A 21,234-nucleotide genomic window follows, 5' to 3' on the forward strand; every position below is an offset into this window, starting at 1 on the left:
CGTCTAGGGACTGCCTCCTTCCGAGGAGGCAGAGGGTCTCTTGTTGGCTCTTCACAACCTTCAGGTTAGGGCTGGTTCGCACACCGCTGGGTTTTGTGTTTTGGGAGGCGCGGGGGCGCAGACCTCAGTTTGTGATCCCGTTCCCAGTCCTAGAGGTTCCGCCTCTAAGACGGGGGCTGCTTTGGGTGCTCGTTTGTGAGCCTCTTCGAGTGCTCGAGATTCAGTGGAATATCGAGTATCCTGATCTGGTCTGGAGAGTACTCTCCCCAGCCCAGTTTGGGAGCAGCGCAAGAGAAAGAGCCGAGGCACCCAGGTGTCTCAGCTCCTCCTGCCAGCACTACAAGTGCTCCCCAAGTTCTTACCAGTGCTCAGTTGGGTTCCCAGCCTGGTGTCTCGATCCTATTGGTTCAAACACCAGAAGAAGCAGGAAGAGATCCCCATCGGGAGTCCTGCAGGACTTCTGAGGGTTTGATTCTCTTTTGGAAGACAAGTTTCTCTCGTTGGCTCTAGCCACCCTCAGGCAGGAACTGATCTGCATTCTCCTCTGGGGTCTCGCGTTTCGGGGGCCGTGAGAGCGCCGCCTCGAGAGGCAGATTTGGCAAGCTTCTTACCCAACTAGCACACAGAACCTCGTTGACATTAGGTTCTGTGTGCTAGAAGACTCATAGACTACTCCTTAGCAGCTGGACATTATAAGTCAGTGAACTGATAAAAGACTTCCTACTGGAGAGATTCTGTCAAGAATATTCTCTGCATCAAAGTCAGGAGCTATGAATTCTGTCACCATGGCCTCCTTCCAGGCTACCTTGTGGCTCAACCTATTGCTGAACATGTCGGCAGACTTTGCCATGACAGGTATCTCATTGAAGGATGAAGAAGCAAAGTTTCTGAGGTTGCTGACTGTAATCTCCTACCAGAGTGCCATCTTGTGCCTCTTGTGGCAAGACTTAGTCCTGAGAAGTAAGTTTCAACAAAAATTAGTCATAGACTAGAACAATATAGTAGTTGGCTCATAATCACTTCCCATAGATTAAGGTGGAGGCATTGTTGTAGAGGAGGTTAGTCCTGTGATTCTCTGATCCACCTTGCAGTTTCCGTCAAACTCCCCTTGAGTGTTAAGTCAAGTGTGGTTAAACCTTCAATAGTGGAAAAGCCCTCCATGTTTGACATTGGGTTGGAGGAAGCCTTTTTCCTCTTGACCCTGACCAGTAGCCCAACCTTCTTCCTAAAAGTACAGAGAGTCTTCCTAGTGCTCTCGTCCAACTATTCTGGTGGCAATTAGGAACGGAGGGAATGGCAAGAAGTAGTGAGGGGTTTTCTGAGGCTTGACAGTCTCTCTCTCCATTGGCCACAAGTAGGGGATGCCTGTCATGCCATTGGGCAATGTGGCAGAGACAAGTGGCAGAACACTAATCCAGTCTTTTTCTCCAGAGGTGGAAGGGTTGATAGAGAAGGATGTGCTAGAAGACATTAATGACCAGTCTCCAGGATTTTAAGTCATGTATTCTTTGTGGAGAAGGCAACTATTTGAACAAGTTCATTTGTTCCCACACGATATACAAACCATCGGTCCTTTACATTAGGAATTACTTACAGCGCAGCAGGAGACAGCTGTTGAACTTTCAAATAAGGTGGTTAGGCAGTTAACTGCCTGAATGTAAACATTCCAGTTTGCTTTCGGCCATCGTGCAGTGCAGATGTGTGTTCTTTCCTCTCTTTCCTGACTGTTGTTGAGCTGTTTTTCCTGGTGGGATCTTTCTTTTTCCTTGTGTGTCTGCTTATTTGTGTGTTTGGAGTATGCAATCTCACGAAAGTAAGCCTCATGAGCCATCCTTCCCCCAGTGTGTGTGTGTTCTGGAGTGGGCGGGAAGAAGTGTAGTAGCTTCCATTCAAATGTTGATGTTGATCCGCATGCCCTTTGCTCCTCTTGCAGGGGGCATGTATGTACCAGAAGTTTTACCTGTGCAGAGTGTTGCTCCTGGTTGGCTGAGCAGTGGGTGAAGTTTGAAGGAAGGAAACTACCTTCCAAGGCGTCGTCTGAGGGTTATACGTCCCCGACGACTCCCTTGGTGGCTAATCCTTTGTCCTTGTTTCTCTCTTGAGAGAGGACTCCCCTTCATCTTCTTCGCTGTCTTCGTTGGGCGTGGAAGGATTGTTGGGGGGGTGGGGGGCTGGTGATCAGGACGACCTCCTCTTGGGGGCTCCCTCCACTAACCCAACTTCTTCTTCCAGCATGGCGGTTGCTCTCCATGCTGAGTAGGCGACTGATGTAGACACAGCCTGGCGTTCATTCCCTGGGTCTGTCTGGCACGCCATTGTTGCAGGGTCTCTTGTCGTGCCTGGTGGCCACTCCTATGGTAACCCACACTGCTGGCACCCCTACCACCAGCACTGTGATGATGACAGCCTTTGCCAAGATGGCGTTAACCATCTTGTCTCACCTGGGGACCCAGCTGACTGCCATACTGGCATCCCAGTACGTAGTGCCTCTGCCTCCAGGCTTCACCGTGGCCCTCCTGTCCCAAGCCAAACCCTCGACGATGGTGACCTCCACTGTGCGCCATCTGATGGTTCCTGCTCCTGCTGCTCCTGGCTTCGCTGGTTCCCGGACTGGCCTGGCTGTTCCATCTACCCTGGTTATCCCAGTCACCCCAGTTGCTGCTCCTGGCTGCCCCAGCTGCCCCTGTCGCTGCTCCCGTAGACGATGTTCATGCTGCCTGGGTTGCTCCCCCTACCCTGGCCACCCCGGCTGCTCCTGTTACATCTGCTGCTCCCTCTTGGATGGGGGATTTGACTGTCATCCTGAAGAAGATGATGAAGAAGAAGTCGAAGAAGAGGTCTCAGGTGTCATCATCTTTGTGTGCTATCTCCTCCACTTCTTCCAAGGCTCGTTGTTTGAAGAAGAGGGCTGCCTCCCCCAAGAAATCCTGTCCTGAGACTTTTAATGGGCTTCCTTCCTCCACAGGGGAAGCAGTGGGATCTCTCACTGGCTCTTCCCAATCTGTGGGTCATGGAACCGAGTCGCTCACCCCTGGGTCTAGCATTTCAGGAGCCGCGGGCGTGAGGACCTCAGTTTGCACACCCTTTGCCAGTCCTAAGAAGTCCGCTTCAAAGGCTGACAGTGTCGGATGCTCATTCGCAAGCTGCTCCAAGCACCCAGGTTTCTAAGGAGACTCGAGGTATCCCAAACCAGTGTTGGAGAGTCCGCTCACCGTACTGATTTGGGCACAGGGTGAGAGAAAGAGCCAAGACATGCAAGTGTCTTGGCCTTGCCTGCTGACACTTCTTGCAGTGCCAAGCCAGGTTCCCAGGCTGGTGCTTCGGTCTCTTGGGCCCAAGCATCTGGAGAGGCAGAGAGGAGGTCCCCTGTACAGTCTTCTTGCGAGGTTCCGGCCTTGAAGAAGTATGGGACTCATTAAGAGGACAGCTCAAGTTCCCGCCACCCAGCTGTACATGCCCTCGTCTGTGGATTGTCCCTTGTGCCTTGAATCCTTCTAGGGTCCAAAAAAGGAACCCAAGGTTTTGATGGGGCTGCCATGGTCCACGCTTGCCAAGGGGGTCCTCAATCAAGTGAATACAGTAAACCCCCGTATTCGCAGGGGATGTGTATCCTACACACACACACACACACACACACACCGCAAATAGCTAAAATACGTGAATACTTAAAACCCCTGTAAAAACACTTAGAACTGCCTGTTTGGTAGTTTAAACACAAAAAACCTCTAAAAATGCTTATACCTAAGTATTTTTGTAGTTTTATCACAAAAAGTGCATTTAGTCATAAAAATTATATGAAAATACAGTAATTAGTGAATATTTCTCAGTGAAAAATAACGCGAATGGAAGAATTTTCCGCAAATAGTGAGACCGCGAATATGGGAGGTTTACTGTTAGCTTGTTTCTGGGCAGGAGAATTCACTTCAGTCGAGCCGCTTGAACAAGCTGCTTTTTCCTCCTCTGCCTCAACATAAGCGCTTTTATAAGACCTCGGAGAGGGCATTGCCCACCAAGCAGGTTGACCCAGATCTGGTGCATTTAGGCCTGGGTCTCTCGCCGCAGTATCTTACTTCAGAAGGAATCTCCTTTTTGCAGTGAGAAGCAGCAACCCTGGAGGCCACCGCCATGGCGGCTCTTCAGGCTGTCTCTTGGCTGGATCTGTGGTCCTTCACAGAATCCAAAGTGGCTGCCTCCACGGGTGCTGTTGTTCCATGGGAGGACTCTGATTTTGGGAGGCTGTGCCACTCTGGAGGTAAAGCCATCTTTTACCTAGCCTACCAGATAGCAAACCTGTGGGCAATCCTGGTGCTAAAGAGAAGGGACGCTGTCCTTTCTCGTTTTGCCAGGTCTGTAGTTCCCAAATCAGCAATGACCCTGCAGAACAGACCATTACTGGGTTCTGCCTCTCTCTTCCCTAGAGAGCTGGTAGATGCTGCGCTGGACAAGCATTGGTCCAAAGACAGTGACTGCCCTGTCCATCAGGCAGTGGTCAAGACCTCCAGGTCTTTGTGCTCCACTGTGACCCAGCCTTTGGACCAGGGTAACACTTCTTCAGCCCCCAAGAAGTCCCAGACTTCGAAGGGTGCTCTTGGGAACACCCAGCCACCTTCCTCCGCCAGAAAGGGCATGCAATCACCCCCCTTTCAGCCCTCTTTCCAGTCTGGACAAGGGGGCAAGGCGAAGAAGAAGGGGAAATGCTTGGGGTGGCCTTCCCCTCCAGCTGCTGCCATTGGTGAGAGGGTGCCTATCGAGCCATTGGGCAACGTGGCAGCAATACGGAGCTGAGACCTGGGTAGTGGATGTCCTTCGGGAGGGATATCTACTCCTCTTTGATTCTCAGCCACCCCTCACCAACTCTCCAGTCTGCTTGTTAACTACGTTCCTTGTTCGCTGAAGGATCTCACACTCAAGCAAGAGGTGCAAGCCATGCTGAGCAAGGTTGCTGTGGAAATTGTGTTGATCATTCCCCAGGCTTTTACAGCCATCTCTTTCTTTTAGAGAAGCTTCGGGGCGCTGGAGACCGGTCATAGACCTCTCTCCTCTGAACTTATTCATTCGCCAGACTCAGTTCACAATGGGGACAGCTCACTCCGTGTTCGCCTCCATCAGCTAGAAGGACTTCATGCTTACTGTGGACCTGAAGGATGCATATTTCCAAATGCCCATCCATCCATCCTCCAGCAAGTACCTTCGCTTTATCCTTGGGGAGATGGTGTTCCAGTTCAGGGCACTGTGTTTCAGTCTCTCAACTGCTCCCCAGGTGTTCATGTGAGTGTTCACCCTAGTGTCAGCTTGGGCCCATTGGCACAGGATACATCTGTTGAGGTATCTCGATGATTGACTGGTCCTGGCAAGCTTTTGCTTGCAGTTGCTTCAGGATAGGGATTGGCTCCTCAAGTTGTGTTGTGATCTTGGGATTGTAGTATATCTCAAGAAGTCAGATCTCGTCCCCAAGCAGAGGATAAAGTATCTTGGCATGCTGATAGATAGGGTAGCAGCAAGAGTCTCCCTCGACCTCTCATATCAGCAGGTTCAGGAGGGCAGCACAGCTGTTCCTTTCTCGACAGGAACAGCCAGCTTGGCAATGGCAAGTCATCATCAGTCACCTGTCATCATTGAGAAGCTGGTCCCTCTTGGGCGTCTGCACCTTCAGTCCCTGCAGTGGCAACTGAAGGAGTCCTGGTCCCAGTCTAGAGACCCTCAGCCCTTTCTCATCCCTTTCTCGGGGAGGTGAGAAAGGGCCTAGACTGTTGGATGGACGAGAGAAACCTCTTAATAGGAGTATGCAGGCCTCTGGACATGCTTCTGTTCTCGGAAGCATCGACTGAGGGATGGGGCGCACACTTGGAGGAGTTGCTGACTTCAGGAGTGTGGCACTGAGACGACAAGCACCTTCACATCAACATCCTGGAACTCAAGGCGGCCTTCTTGGCTTTCCAAGAGTTTCAGGATCGAGTGTTGGGACACTGTGGTGTTGATGAGTGACAACACCATAGTAATGGCATATGTCAACAAGCAAGGGGGTCTCATGTCCCTTCCGCTTCACCAGTTAACAGTGCAAGTGCACGAGTGAGTGGTAGCTCACTCGGTAGAGCTGTTGGCTGGATACGTTCCAGGCAAGAGGAATGTAGTGGCGGATAAGCTGAGCCACCAGAGTCAAGTGATAGGGACAGAGTGGTCCCTTCACTTAGATGTCACAGGAAGGTTGTTTGAGCTGTGGGGTCATCCAGTCACCAGTCTGTTCGCCACCTGGCACAACAGAAAACTTGTTCTTCTGTTCTGTCGTGCCGGACCCATGGGCTGCTGCGGAGGACGCATTTCTACACCCATCGGACAACCTCGATGTCTACACCTTCCCTCCTTTTTGTATGATTAGCAAGGTGATCAGCAGTGTAGTGTGTTGATCGCCTTGAATCTCAGGATGAATCTGGTGGCTCCCAAATGGCCGCAGGCTGTTTGATATCCCGATCTACTAGCTCTGCTCTCTGTGGCACCAAGAGAGATTCCTCCCTGGCCCAACCTTCAGTGTCAACCCCACGTAGAGCGGTACCACCAGGCAGTGCAGTTTGTGTTTCTTCACAGCTGGAGGTTATCCAAAATCTCTTGCAACAGAGATCGCTGGACACCTCAGACAGTCCTCTGCAGTGGTATACCAGGAAAAGTGGGTTGTCTTCTGTAGTTGGTGTTGTAGACGGGGTCCCTCTCCTTCGGTCAGAGCTACTATTCAGTAGGTCGCAGACTTCCTCGTCTTTCTTTACCGAGAGAAGCTTCTCTCCATTTCAGCTGTAAAAGGCTAGAGGGCTGCACTTGGCCTAGTCTTGTGCCTGAACAGTATAGACACCTCCTCTTTAGAGATTTCACTACTGATGAGAAACTTTGAACAGTCTTGCCCACCTAGGTATCTCAGGCCCCCTGCGTGGGCTGTGACTCTCGTTCTAAGGAGCCTGACTCATGCACCGTACGAGCCTTTACAAGAGTGTTCAGACAGAGATCTGACCCTCAAAACCATCTTCCTCCTTGCCCTGTCCCGGATTTCATAGAACCCATCGGTCCCTGACGCCAGGTTCGAGTCCTTCACAATCCCCTCCCTAGAGGATTTTGTTGATAATGATCCAGATGTGATGCTACTTTGTCCTATTAGAGTGCTGCAGCACAATCTGAAGAGGACCATACGTCTCTGGCCTGAGTGTCGACAACTCTTCGTTAGCACTGGCTTATCCAAGAAAGAAGCGTCCAAGAACATGATTTCTCTCTGGCTTCATGAGATGATCAGGAGGGCATACCCTGCTGCTGGCGAAGACAACACTGGTACCAACCACCCAAGAACTCATGAAGTCAGGGGCATTGGTTGAACCCTCACATTTCGGAAGAATCTGTCGGTTCCTCAGGTACTGAAAGCAGGGGTGTAGTCTTGTCATACCACTTTCACCTCTTTCTACTTTTGGGATATTGACCACAAGTCCTTGTACACGTTTTCCTTGGGACCTGTGTGGCTGCTCAACAAGTTGTGCACCTACGATGTCCAGTTGTGGAAGGGAGAACGATTGTGTGAGTGGCTGGCCTCTCCTCCTCCTTCCCTCTCATCCATCTTCTCTTCCTTCGGGCAGAGAGTGGATTCAAGCCAAGACATACTGGAACTGGCAGCCGATGCAGTAAGTCTATACATCGAGTGACTTCTATATTCTTTATCAGATTTGTAGAAGCAAACCCGCTCCTTCCTGTAGCAAGGGAGGGGAAGGAGACCCAGACGATAAGACAAACCCAATCCTTGTAATTACCTTACTGTCTCCGATTCTTAGATTCATCCTAGCCTATTTTCATATGAGTTTACGATTCCCTCAATCATTCAAAAAGCCCAGAAGTCTGACAATAGATCATGCAGTTCCTATACTCCGATCAATATGTCAGAGGCACGGTTCTCTTCTTCGCTCTGTTGACTAGGAAGGGGATCCTAGCTGTGGCAAACTCCAGTCAGTTCAGAGACTCACTCAGATTCCTCCCTCCAACGATTGAGTCTTCATAATGTAAAGGACCAGTGGTTTGCATATCGTGTAGGAACAAATCGGAAATTTTTAAAGTAGTTTTTATTATTCCTAACTATACAAACCTGAGGTCCTTTACATTACATTTCATGCCCGCCTTATGCCACCCCTCAATCTGATACCTGGGCCAAAAGGCAAATTGGAATGTTTACATTTGGGTTGGTGGGACTCCCACCTACCAGACAGTGGTTAACTGCCTAACCACCTTGTTTGAAAGTTTAATGGCCGTTTCCAGCTTCTCTGAAAGTAATTCCTAATATAAATGACCTCAGGTTTTTATAGTTAGGAAAAATGCAAATTACTTTAAAAATTTGTGATTTTTCTGTTATATGCATCCTGAATTATCTATCCATGGTAATAGTTCTCTCTTTTGTCGTGAAAATGTGTATCGAACCATCTCATTTTTCTTGAGCAAACCTCTTCATTTGATCATCACACATCTTAATGGTTTCATTCCTCCTTCTTAAGTAACTGTACCAGTGATTGAATTACCTTCTGTCATCACTTTTGCTGCCATCAAAGCAAAAGTGAGAGTGAGAATGAGAGACAGCAACTGGACTGCATATCCACCAGACAACCCCTCAACATTACTTGTGTGTGTATACTTACATGCGTATGCTCCATAATCTGTCAAATTTTGATTTCAATTTTCTCTTTATTCCATTTTCTCTTTCTGAAGTGTACTCATATTCGTTTGTGGAAAAACTATAGTATTCCTAACTTTAAGCATATTATTACAAGGTTTCTTCATTTTCCTCCACAGGAACTTTTTACCTACCATCATCTCCTCCACCACTTACCTTTTCCACCACAGCCATCTTTTTGTTTCCCCAAACCATACCGCCCAATTTCAGGTTCCTAGGCACTTTCTCCTTTACTCTTTCTCTCTCTGTGGACTCTTTTACACACATGATTCTTGGATCAGCATTTTTTTTATTTACTCCACAGCTGTGCTGATGCAAGTCACTACCCTTAGAGGTGCATTGCATCTCTTAATTTGTTTCTTACACATTATGTCTTACCAAACTACAATTTCTGCCCTCATACTTTTACAAAATGTCATAATGTATGGGAAAAATGCTTGCAAACCAAAAATTGTTGGGCTCTAAGTATAGTATAGGAGAGAGAGAGAGAGAGAGAGAGAGAGAGAGAGAGAGAGAGAGAGAGAGAGAGAGAGAGAGAGAGAAGAGAGAGTGTGTGTGTGTGTGTGTGTGTGTGTGTGTGTGTGTCTGCTAGAGGTTATACATTCCTCTTAGGATTACCATTGTAAAGCTGCAGCCAACTGATGTGAATTTCCTTATCTTGCACTTCAGCCTACTTGTCAACAGTGTGTGTGTGTGTGTTTGTGTGTCTGATTTCATGTTATGCTATGATAAGTATAAGAAACTTTAATCCTAAACAACTGTCTTCAGTTGTCTGTATACTTTTAAATTGAAAATTGGTTATCAGTTCATTGGACACTTGTCTTTACTGACTGTATATTTGGTCAATGTTTTCTTTGTGTATCATATTTTACACAATATTGGACACACTGTTGACCACTAGATAGTCATGGCTAGATAATGAAATCTCCAGACTTGTTAACCATGGCCATAGTATTGTGAAGTGTACTGTAACATTTGTAAATACACTGTACTGTGTATATTCTAAATTACAAGTTCTTTTTAAATGCACACTGAGGATTTCATATACTGTACATATATTCTCATTGTCCAGTGAAAGAACCGCTCTTCAAACCCTGATCCAGATGTAGTTTATTTTTCATGAAAGTGGTTCTCATTTAAGAAGTAGTTCATCCATAAATGACCTAGTAGTATTAATGATAACATGTTAATATAGACCAAGTGAAAATGAATACTGTACTGATACTCGTACATTGTCTGTAGCTTGCCTGAGGACAGGAATTAACCTTCAGCTAGACTTCCTTGGAAGTATCAGCTTGGTCTTGAAAGGTTTCCCAGCCTCTTCACTTGTTGCTTTGTCAGCTTGGAACTTATTCATCCTTCATCCGTCTGTGTTAATTGTATTACGTATTGAAGTAAAGATTGTGATTTTTGGTTATTTCCTGTAATGATTAGAAATGTCTCATATTTTTAGTATAATATTTTTTGTATTTGTTTTATTGTTCAGTATTTCCTGGAAATAACAAAAATTAATGCTGAGTACTTTGAAGGTTACCCCAGATAAAATGGCATTGTATGATGTTATAATATGGTGTGTTTTAATGTTGTTAACCACAGTACTGTACAGTACTGATAAGATTACTACATGTTGATCCATTAATAATGAAGCTTATGTCTTTGTTTTCAAATAGCCTAGTACAGTAAATTCTAGGTTTTCTAAAAAAATTTTAGGTTATTGAAGCTGCCTCTATACATTATGTTTTTAAGTCTGAAGTTCTGTTAGGAGAGAGAGAGAGAGAGAGAGAGAGAGAGAGAGAGAGAGAGAGAGAGAGAGAGAGAGAGAGAGAGTAGGAAAGTATTTTTCTGTATGTGGTTGTATGAGAAGTCTTTTTATTTGAGTGGTATTTTGTTTGATCATTTCTTTTCCCATTAAAGTGTCAGATGAATTGACATGGAGATTCTCTTACTTCATTTAAAAGTTCTCAAGTTGAAGGTTTGTATGTAAGGGTCTCTCTCTCTCTCTCTCTCTCTCTCTCTCTCTCTCTCTCTCTCTCTCTCTCTCTCTCTCTCTCTCTCTCTCTCATATTATTTGCTCTACAGTATGTTCAGAGAACTGGCGTGTTAAAAAAACCGGCTTCTTACAGGCATTCAGAAATTATAAGTGCTGAGAAGCAAAGAAAGACTTTCCGAGGTAAAGTTTATTGTTTTTTTTATTTACATATTGAAGGGGTAACTGAAAGAGTGCTTGTCTAACCCCAGAAAAAATGTTGGATCTGCTTCTTTCAAAGGAAAAATGATCAAAGTTAGGTAAATTGACACTGGGATCATTCCAAAGATGTGAAGAAGTCACTAAAAGTATCACTCTTGAATTTCTTTACTCGCAATAAGTAAATGTGAGATTTGGTGGTCTTTCAGGTGCTACTAGACTGCATGAAAGGTGTAGAGACATTTTGTTTGGTCTCCTGAGCAGTAGCCAAAACCTTCATAGGAAAAAGTAAACAAGGCCAATTAGTAGCAGAAAGAAAGAGGACCTAAGAAGAGGTGAGGCCATTGCTTGATTTTATTAAGTTATTTTTTTTTATTCAGGTTGTCACTGAAGCAAACTGAGGAAGCATTCTGGTGTACAGTATAAGCAAAATAACCATATAATGTAGATGTAGACCATGTAGAGCCTTAGTGAATGAAGTGGAAAGAATTTTGTATATTGAAACAAAATGGGGCTTGCACAGATTTAGATTATGACTAGATATCTTCTTCAAGATGAGTTTAAGAGTAAACCATGTAACCAAAATGTTTATAGACAAGGGATGTGAAATTTAATTTTTCTCAAAGAAAATGAGAATATAGTACTGTATTAGTTCTGAGAATAGACAGGAATAGGTAGTAAAGCTAGTTGGCTGACATTGAACTTGGTTACTGGATTGCCACTCAGATATGCTCTTCAAGATCAAAGTGGGTTCATCATTAAAGCTGTTATGTGTGATTGATTAATTAATTGTAGGTTTTCTGTTATTACAATTACCAGGGTCATTTATTTTGCAGCCAAGCTTGAGTATTATTGATAGTGGATGGCTGGGAGGCAAAGTAAGAAAGACACACATATGATCAAATCATGAATAAAAGGAAAAACACTACAAATTAAAGGTCGCTGATAAAAAAGGAGAGAATTGACAGTGGAGCATAATCTTGAGGAATAGCACAATAATTGGAAGAAAATGATTGTTGTGCTTTTGACAGTATACAGAATAGCTTATAGGTAAAATGTTAAAGAGTGCACAGAGGAGGAAAGCCATAAGCAAAAAGTTGAGCTACTTGAGTTGTTTACCAAACTCTTGGTAAATGTACTGTATATGAACAATGATCAACAGCAAAATGTCTGAATCTCCCAAAGACAGTGGCCAGTTAAAGAGTAAGACAGAAAATATCTGCAGTTACTCGTACTTTGTGAGAGCCATATTGATGATTTTAAAGAGAGTTGAATTCAAGGATTTTGAGGAAGTGACTTAGGTGACAATGCATAGGAACTAGATCATCCACATATTCCTTGAAGAATAATTCAGAAATAATGGTGCAGATGAGATGTTTCTTTAGGCAGCAAGGCCCTTTCATATCCTATGATCGGAGAATAAAAGGGAATTCGTATGTGTATAATGAGAGAGAGAGAGAGAGGAAGAATATCAAAAACACTTTTAAGCTAAATGAGAATGGACCTCAAGAGCCAGAGAGAATATTAAAAACACTTGGAAATGAATTATAATGGAGCTAATGTGCCAGAGAGACAACCCATGTTTGCTCCTGCTGAAATACATACCAGAGCATTTTATGTATATAGAAGTATTCCTGTGCTAGCTGCAATTGGTAATTGAAACTTCTGCTGCCATTGACTTTTTTTTTTTTTTTTTCAACCCCCATCAAATGAGGATATCTTGTTGTGTCCTGCTGACTGCCAAGTGGGAACTTGCATTTTTTCATTTTTAACTTTTGTTTACTTTAGAATGGATAAACAATGTGAATTATAGAGGTGTAAAGAATATGAGTGAGTGTATGTGGTGTTTCATGTCCTTTGCATAGGTAGAGCCCCCACCATTACTCTTCATTTTTAGAGGTAGCTTTACAGCCTTGCTAGTGTTAATGAATTTGTATCCTTCTCTGTAGAAAATCTTTGGTAATAGGAGAAGGAAGGTTAAGAGTGTTTGTCTGTGTCATTGGGAAGTAGAACTCTTCATTTGACACCACAAAACTACTCCAGACCTCCCCACCCCACCCCACCCTCTCCTCTATCCTTGCTCATCCCATGCACACACTGCTCTGGTCTACAAATGCTCTCACCAAGTGGTGAGATGTGCGTGTGGTAGACTCTCCCAAGGTGAAATCACCTGTGTGTACATTTGCTTTGCCTCTGTCTAGCCTGACCACTTCAACTGCTGTTTGCTGTTGGTGCTCCTGCTAAAGAGCCTAATGCTATTGGGCCTCCACTATTGGTCATCCTTCCCATAAGAGATGACCATTTAGCTTCGACCATGGCTAATGCTCCTGCAAGAGGAGAGTGAGACATGCTGAAGAGTAAGGTGAAGATGCACAAGTGCTTTACTTTTTTTCTTCTTACTTCCCATCATTGTCAAATGCTTCCTCCTTCCCATCATTGTCAAATGCTTCCTCCTCTCTTGTTCTTATACCTCCACTTCCTCTCACAGGAGTAAGAAGACTTCAGGAAGCCTCATAAGAGGTCCTGCTGGGCTTCAAATGAGTGCTTTCCCTCTTCCAGGGGCAACACTGATGTTTGTTTACATATGGTTGTTCAATCTACCATCAGTATGGTTGACATGGGTGTTCCCAAGCAGAAGGACTGACCTTGATTGTTTCACCAATGCCTCTTATGCAGCATATATGGTAGAGTTAGTGCTACAAAATCTGGTAGAGTTAGTACAACAATATCTGTAGATACCATGACAAATGTTGTTTGCATCACTGTGCACCATTTCAGACAGTTTGTGGTTTGCCTTGAACCTCAAGTGGTGCATGTCACAATAGTGCTAGAGTTAGTTCTCCCGTGGCCTCTACAGACTCAACTTTTGTCAATCATAGGGAAGCCCGCAGGACAGATAAGTACAGTTCAGAACTCTGTTCTATGTATGAGTTGTCCTTGGCTGTATGCACTTGTTCTTTTGCAACAGTGTATTCACATGGAAAAGGACATATCCTTATGATACCGTCAGCTATTATGTTGATTGTGGTTCATCCTAAGAATCCTGTTGTGCACGTGCACAACAGCACATGAGTGTTCATCAGTAGTTGTTAATTCGGTTTCACCTCATCATATGAGAGTCTACAGGAATGTGGACCATGATTTCAAGTGGTTATGAATTTAATTCAAGTCTTGTCATGCCGAAAATTATTGTTGCATCAGCAGAGTTTAATATGTAGATTCTTGTAGTCTTCATAAATAATATTTTCTTCTTGTAACTTTTGTCAGCAAGTAACTGGCCAATGCTCATTTCCTCCTCATCAGAGAAGGATACAAGTGAAGTGAGGATCCTCTGATAAAGAAATCAATAGGTATGAAAATACAGGTAAGAGCAAGATTCAGTTGGAAAGTGTGAGTTGTTAGGGAAATCAGAGATACTTCTCGTAGGGCATAGATTAAAAGGACAAGCTGTATCATACCATAGTTTGCACTGCCTTGTATGTACAGTAGTTCATTATCAGATGAGTATAGTTTAATTAACACCTCCCTACATTTTATTTTTCATCTTTTCCCATTGGTCTCTTCCAGCTAAGCTGTCCACATATCTGATATTGCTTTGCTTCAGTTTCCACCTATTGAAGAACAAATCTTTTGGATAAACTCAGTGAGAGTCAAGAAGTATGACTCAGTAGTTGTGTTAAATTAATACACTTTTTTAAGGGTAATGAAGGAAGTCTTTACCAGTATAGTATATTGTCATATTTGGTTGAAGATCATACAGTGATGAGTAAGACAATGTAAAATATAGAATAAAATGTATTTTAAGAACTTCCATGTATTATGTAACTATTGTAGTATTGTATAACACCCCTTCCAAAAATAATGTTGGTAGCTTTCAAGGAAGTTTGATGTCAACTATTAGCAAGAAGATGGTTGAAAGTATTGTTTGTTTAAGAGGGTGTGCATACTTGATGTCTGCCTATTTAAACTGTCTAACTTTAGGCTGTTTAATTAAAAGCTTTTTAACATTTTTTGGCGATTATATTTGGTACTGGTTTTTTCTTTCTGCAGGGTCACAATGTCTGCGGGTCCATATAATTATTCATACATTTTCAAGTACATCATAATTGGTGACATGGGTGTTGGGAAGTCATGTCTACTTCATCAGTTCACAGAAAAGAAATGTAAGTACTTTATATTAGGTCTGTTTGTTTGACCTGATTCCATTGCATTCTGCTGGTATATGTGATTGTAGTATGACAGTGTCTTGAGACTTGATTAGATTAATTTTACTTTCTTTGGAAGGAGGGAATATTGTTGTTTTAACTGTGGCTTTCTTTCTTCTAGCAGAAGTTATGACCTTAATTTCATTTTTTTTTCTCTTTTAAGTTATGGCAGATTGTCCTCACACAATTGGTGTTGAATTTGGTACTAGAATAATTGAAGTTGCTGGACAGAAAATCAAGTTACAAATATGGGACACAGCTGGCCAGGAACGTTTTAGGGCAGTAACAAGGTATGGATGTCACTCATGTACCATTACAGGCAGTCCCCGGTTAACAGTGGGCTCAGTTAATGCCGATCTGGTTTTATGGGCTTGTCTAGCGACGAAAACCAGCAATTTTCGGCCCCGAAAATTGCTGATTTCTGCTTATCGGGGCCGATAATTGGGTATTGGCGCCAATACATACTTAATAGAGGTGCCAATAACCGAAAATCGTTGCTTTTCGGCACCGATAACCCCCAAAAATCGCCAGTTTTCTGTTAGTGGAGATTTTCGGTTATCATCACACCCTCAGAAACAGAACCCCGCCAATAACGGGGGACTGCCTGTACTATAGTATGCTAATCTATAATCTTGGTAGAATAGTAATCTACTATTAATGTTTTGATAGGCTTTTGTATATACAATCTATTACACATGCAAAGATTATTAATGGGACTCTGTTTTCCTTATACTGTAGATTTGTATTACTCAAATGTGCAGTGCTCCACCATTTTTACGTGGGGATAGGCTCCAAACATTCTGAGGAAATGCAAAATCTGTGGAAATGCAAAAATCCCCTCTAAAAATGCTTATAACTGCCAAATACCTTGTACCCCTTAAACTAAAGTGCTTATAACTGCCTATTTTAACATTTCACTGCTTAATTTGATGTTTGTTCCAACACAATATACAAACCCTCGGTCCTTTACATTAGGGATTACTTTCAGGCGTAGGCTGGAAACGGCCGTTAAACTCTTGAGCAAGGTGGTTAGGCAGTAACTACCTCCAGGTATGTGGGGATACCCACCTGCCCGGATGTAAACATTCCAGTTTGCTTTCGGCCGTCATGCGTTGCTGACGTGTTTTCATTCTCTCTGCCTGACTGTCGTTAAGCTCTTATTATCCCGGTGGGATCTTTCTGTATTTTTGTTTATATATACGTGTGTTTGATATTTGTTAATACAAACCCACGATTTGTGATAACCTTGCGTAAGCTGTCGTTTCCCTGCCTGTGTCTTGGGTTTGTGGCCAAGGGCATAACTGGAGTAAGCGTAACCAAGTGGTAATGCTTCTCTCCAGCGGCCCTTTATGTAAATACTGAAGGCGTCCCTGTACTTTCGGAGATATAGTTTGGGACGCAATATCTTCACTCCCCTACATCCATCGGGACGTAAGAGTTAGTTCCCTTCTTGGGCTTCCGCCCTCCGTGTGTAAGGGGCATCACTAATTTCTTCCTACTTATGCTGAGTGTTACTCTCTGCCTGCACTTAGAGATTTGCGGGCCGAGTGGGAGGTTACAGGCATCGTCGATAAGTTCCACTTCCACGGCGCCCTTGGTGGCCTCCCCTCTGTCCTTTTTTCGCTTCCCGTAGGTTCTTCCTTCTCCCCTTAGAGATCTCTCTCCTTCGCCCTCTTCGCTCGCTCGTCGGGTGAAGACCCTTTTGGGGGGAGAGAGGGGAGCGATTGAGCGACCTCGTCTAGAGTACCTCCTCCCGCTGCGTAGGGCTGTTCCCCTTGTAGCAGGAGGAGCCTCCCTCTACTAATCATCTTTGTTTTTCTTTCAGGTTGAGAGTGAGCATCGCAGACACAGCAGTAGTTGGCTGGATATATCAAGAATATCTTGCATGAAGCAGTCCCGATATTCAGTCAGTGTTGCTTCGGGATCGACCACAATACCTGATTAGACGACATATTTCCACGTCGGGATCGCTCTGACTCTGTTCCCGCCGATGTAGATCGATCGCTGTCATTGCTGGTTTTCATGTATGCTGTTGCAATGCTTCCTGCGTATCGGTGGTCCATCTGCTCCTGCTGTTCCCTGTGTTGTGCTCTTGTCAACTCGACGACAGTCTCTGGGCTGCTCTCCTGGTCTCCTGCCGCAGCCGCCCTGATCGCTCCTTTCGCTGCTGGTGACTTTCAAATGACATTCTGTCCGTTGCAGTAGCTCCTGCCTTCCGAACAGCTAACGTAGCTCCTGCACTGGATGTCCTGATCATGCCCGCTTCTTCTCCTAGTGATCGTGCCCGGGGCTGCTTCCGTTGTGTTCCTGCCAGCTGCCCTGGAGGTTACGATGTCTGCCATTCTGTAGAAGATGTTGGCGTGAAAGGGAAGGAAGTCGCCTTGTGGAAGTGACGTTCCTGGCCGTTGCATAGCTCCTGCTCTCCGAACCTTTGCCGTAACTCCTGCATCGGCTGTCCTGATCATTTCTGCCGCTTCTGCCGGTCGTACCCGGGGCCGCTTCCGTGCATTCCTGCCAGCTGCTCCAGAGGTTACGATGTCCGCCATCCTGTAGAAGATGTCGGTGTGAAGATGTAGGAACTGGTCCTGTTGAGGTGATGTTCCTGGCTGATGCAGTAGCTCCTGCCTTCCGAATTGCTGCCGTAGCTCCTGCATCGGCTGTCCTGATCATGCTTCTCCTGGTGGTGGTGTCCCCTGGCTGCATCCGTTGTGTTCCTGCCGGACTACCCTGGAGGTTACGATGTTTCGTGTCCACCATCCTGTAGAAGATGTCGGAGTGGAGGTGAAGGAAGCCGTCCTGTGGAAATAGCCGCCGTCTTCTTCATCTTATCTTCGATTTCGTCTTCTGCTGCGTCTTCCCTTCCTCTCCCGAGGTCCAAGGGGGTCCCGAGAATCGGACAGACCTCCATCGACCGAAGGAAAGGAATGCTGCTGCTTCCCCTTGATGCCCTTGGACGTCTAGGGACTGCCTCCTTCCGAGGAGGCAGTGGGTCTCTCGTTGGCTCTTCCCGACCTTCGGGTTTTGTGTTTCGGAAGCCACGGGCGCGCAGACCTCAGTTTGCAATCCCGTTCCCGAGTCTTAGAGGTTCCGCCTCTTAAGATGGGGGCTGCTTCGGGTGCTCGTTCGCGAGCCGCTTCAAGTGCTCGAGATTCTATGGAATATCGAGTATCCCGATCTGGTCTGGAGAGATTTTCCTGTGCCCAGTTTGGGAGCAGTGCGAGAGAAAGGGCCGAGGCACCCAGGTGTCTTGGCTCCTCTTCCTGCCAGCACCGCAAGCACTCCCCGAGTGTTTGCCAGTGCTCGGTCGGGTTCCCAGCCTGGTGTCTCAATCCTCTCGGTTCAAACACCAGAAGATGCAGGGAAGAGATTCACTCTGGGAGTCCTGCGGGACTTCTAAGGGACTGACTCTCTTCCGGGAGACAAGTTTCTCTCGTTGACCAATTCGCATTCTCCTGTGGGATCTTGCGTTTCGGGGGCCGCGAGAGCGCGGCCTCTCGAGGCCACACCCTCGTTGCCAGTCTTGGAAGTCTGCGTCTAAGACTGGTTCTGTGCTTGGCTCTTTCGATCTATTAGGGAACAAAGCAGCCGCTCCCAATTTTCGGAAGTCTCGTGGGTAGCTCGAATTCTATGAATCACGAGCGCTCTCCTTACAAGAGGCACAGGACAAGAGAAAGTGCCGAGACACCCAGGTGTCTGGTTGCCGGGACACCCAGGTGTCGGGGTGCCACGACGCCAGGTGTCTCGATGCTGCCCGCCAGCTGCTTCGGTTGCTCGGCCGGGCTTCGTTCTTGTGTCTCGAACTTTAGGGTTCGAGCATGCAAGATAGCAGACACAGAATTCCCCTATGAACCTTCTTCTCAAGGGGACTCGGCCTCAAAGGAGTTTAGAGTTCGGGAAACTAGCAATTGTTCACAGCAGACGAGTCCGGCCTGCCCAGTTATGATTGTGTTCGCGCAATTGGCTCGGCTCGGCCCCCGGTCGCACTTACGAGACTGGCTCGGCTCGACTCGGCTTGCCAGACTGGCTCGGCTCGACTCGACTCGGCTTGCCAGACTGGCTCGGCCCGGCCCTACTTGGTTTTTTCTGATTCGGGTTCTCGGCTATGTTTGAATGAACCTTTTTGCTCTTCCCAGGAAAGCGCTTTGCCACGGCACAAGTGCTCTGCTTTCCCCGTGTGGCAGTAATCTCCTTCAGTTGATTATCGCTCATGGTCCGCCTCTCCTGCTTATCATACTGGCAGGACAAGTAGGGATACTCTTTTCTCCTCACCTGTTCTCTTCTCCTCTCGGTTGTTCCGAGAGGCGCGAGACGGACAGAGAGAGCTCCGACGAAATTTTCTTTCGGAGTTCGGCTGCCTGGCGTGCTCTGGGTATCGGTCCCCTGATTCTCTCGTATTATAACCAGGTAGCCGAGGAGGGTTTCATGGGATCTGTCAAGGTCTCCCTCCAAGGGGAGAGGTACAGGAGTTTCACGCATCGGAAACAGCGAGGGTCTTCCTCTTCAAGTTACGATCGCCCCCGTGTTCTTGGGGAAGTTCGCGCCGATTTGTCGGTGCGAGGATCCCCGGGACAGGACTGCGGCTCCCCCAATGAATAATCTTCATCACTCGCAACCCTTGCAGTTTCCGAGGGGCCAAGAGTGTCAGGGACCGCCGCAGTCCTGGCTTCCGAGAGCGTTCTCGACCTGATGAATTCTTTTCTTCGAAGGAGTTAATTCAGGTCGAGACACCAAGCTTCCACCCCTGCGGCACTCACTGGTTTCGTTGAACAAAAAACCACAGTAGTGGCATTTGTCGACAAACAGGAGGCAATAGTTTTTTCCTGCTGTTTCATCTCGACATTTGAAGGTACTCAAGTGTTGTTCTATTGCACACTCGACAGCTGAATTAACCAGATGCATTCCTGGTGGGGATGTATTGGTAGGCAAGCCTGGCCTCGGGTTTGAGTGATCGGAACGGAACATGCTGCTCACTCTTTCTTCACGAAGATTCATGCAGAGACTGCTGGACTGAGAAATCCCTACCGTCCTTCTGTTGCCTCCCTGCACACAAGTCGTTAGTGTTTTCTCGCTCCTTCATACCAGACCAGGGGCCGCTCTGTTGAGGCATGCTGTCTTTTGGTGAAAACTCGATATCGACGTTTTTTCCCTCCGTATTTGTCCGTTTCGCTAAGGGTTCACAAACATTGCTCACCCCGAGTTACAGACAAATACTTGAAGACTTTGCCTTCCCCCGACCTGATTGCCGAGGCATCGAGAAGAATTCCGCTGGACCCATCCTCCTGTGCAGCTACACAAGAAGCGGTTCTTGAGGCAGTACATCCCTGTGTGTTCAGGACTGGGAGACTTTCCAGCTTTCCTTGCAAGCACAGGCTTTCTCGCCGAGCGGCAATGGATATAGCTGGATATCCCTTGAAGTCCTCTGCAACACTGTCCTAGGGACTGGATCCGTCTTCGCTGGTGGTGTTGTTGTCGGAACTTCTTCTCGGGTCAGTCGCTCGTCAAGTCTGGACTTCCTCGTCTTCTCCGCTGAGGGCTGCTTCTCTCCCTTTCATTTGTGAAGAACGTAGGCCCTTGCGACCTAGTTTTCTATCTGAAGTAGCCTTCGTCTCCTCAGTCGAGAGTTAGCTACGGACGAGAAGCTTCTTCAGTCATGCTCTCCCAGGGAACTGTTTCCTGGGTGGCATGCGACTCTTGTTTAGGTTCCTGTCCGTGCTCTGCACTTGCCCTACGAGAGTCGTTGGATAGAGATATGCCCTCTTAGGTCCATCTCTCATCTTACCCTGGCCTTGGCATAGAAGATGGAAGAACAGGGATGGGGATTATACCTCGACTCCTTCTCGGATGTCGTAGGTGGACTCCGAATCCATTGGCATCGAGTGTCGGGTTTGAGTCCTTCTTGTTCCCCTCCTCCTTGGACTTTGTATCGATGATCCAGATCATTCGTTACTTTGTCCTATTGGGAGCTGTGGTACTTTCCGAAAGGTTCGACATTCCTAACCTAGATGTCGTCAACATTTTCGCTAGTACTGTCTCTCCCAAGGAAGAAGTGTCTAAGGACACCTCTTCCTCCTGACTTCATGAAGCGATCAAAGGAGGTACTTGGCAGCAACGGCGGCGATACCGGTACCTTTCACCCGAGAGCTCACGAAGTCGATGGC

At 46.3% G+C, this 21,234-nt stretch overlaps 1 protein-coding gene across 2 annotated transcripts in view; it reads left to right on the plus strand.

Annotated features, from left to right (window-relative positions):
- Rab14 (RAS oncogene family member Rab14) overlaps positions 1 to 21,234 on the plus strand; it is a 73,874-nt gene that overhangs the window by 4,587 nt on the left and 48,053 nt on the right. The window contains exons 2-4 of one of the 2 annotated variants that reach the window (XM_067098503.1): positions 11,081 to 11,206; positions 14,922 to 15,034; positions 15,240 to 15,366. In XM_067098503.1, the coding sequence (XP_066954604.1) occupies positions 14,929 to 15,034; positions 15,240 to 15,366 (233 nt within the window). In that variant the 5' untranslated portion in view covers positions 11,081 to 11,206; positions 14,922 to 14,928. The remainder of the gene's footprint in view (positions 1 to 11,080; positions 11,207 to 14,921; positions 15,035 to 15,239; positions 15,367 to 21,234) is intronic. The other variant, XM_067098504.1, reaches the window with a different exon arrangement.

The sequence above is a fragment of the Macrobrachium rosenbergii genome, chromosome 55 (genome assembly GCF_040412425.1).
Source record: "Macrobrachium rosenbergii isolate ZJJX-2024 chromosome 55, ASM4041242v1, whole genome shotgun sequence".
Taxonomy (NCBI): Eukaryota; Metazoa; Arthropoda; class Malacostraca; order Decapoda; family Palaemonidae; genus Macrobrachium; species Macrobrachium rosenbergii.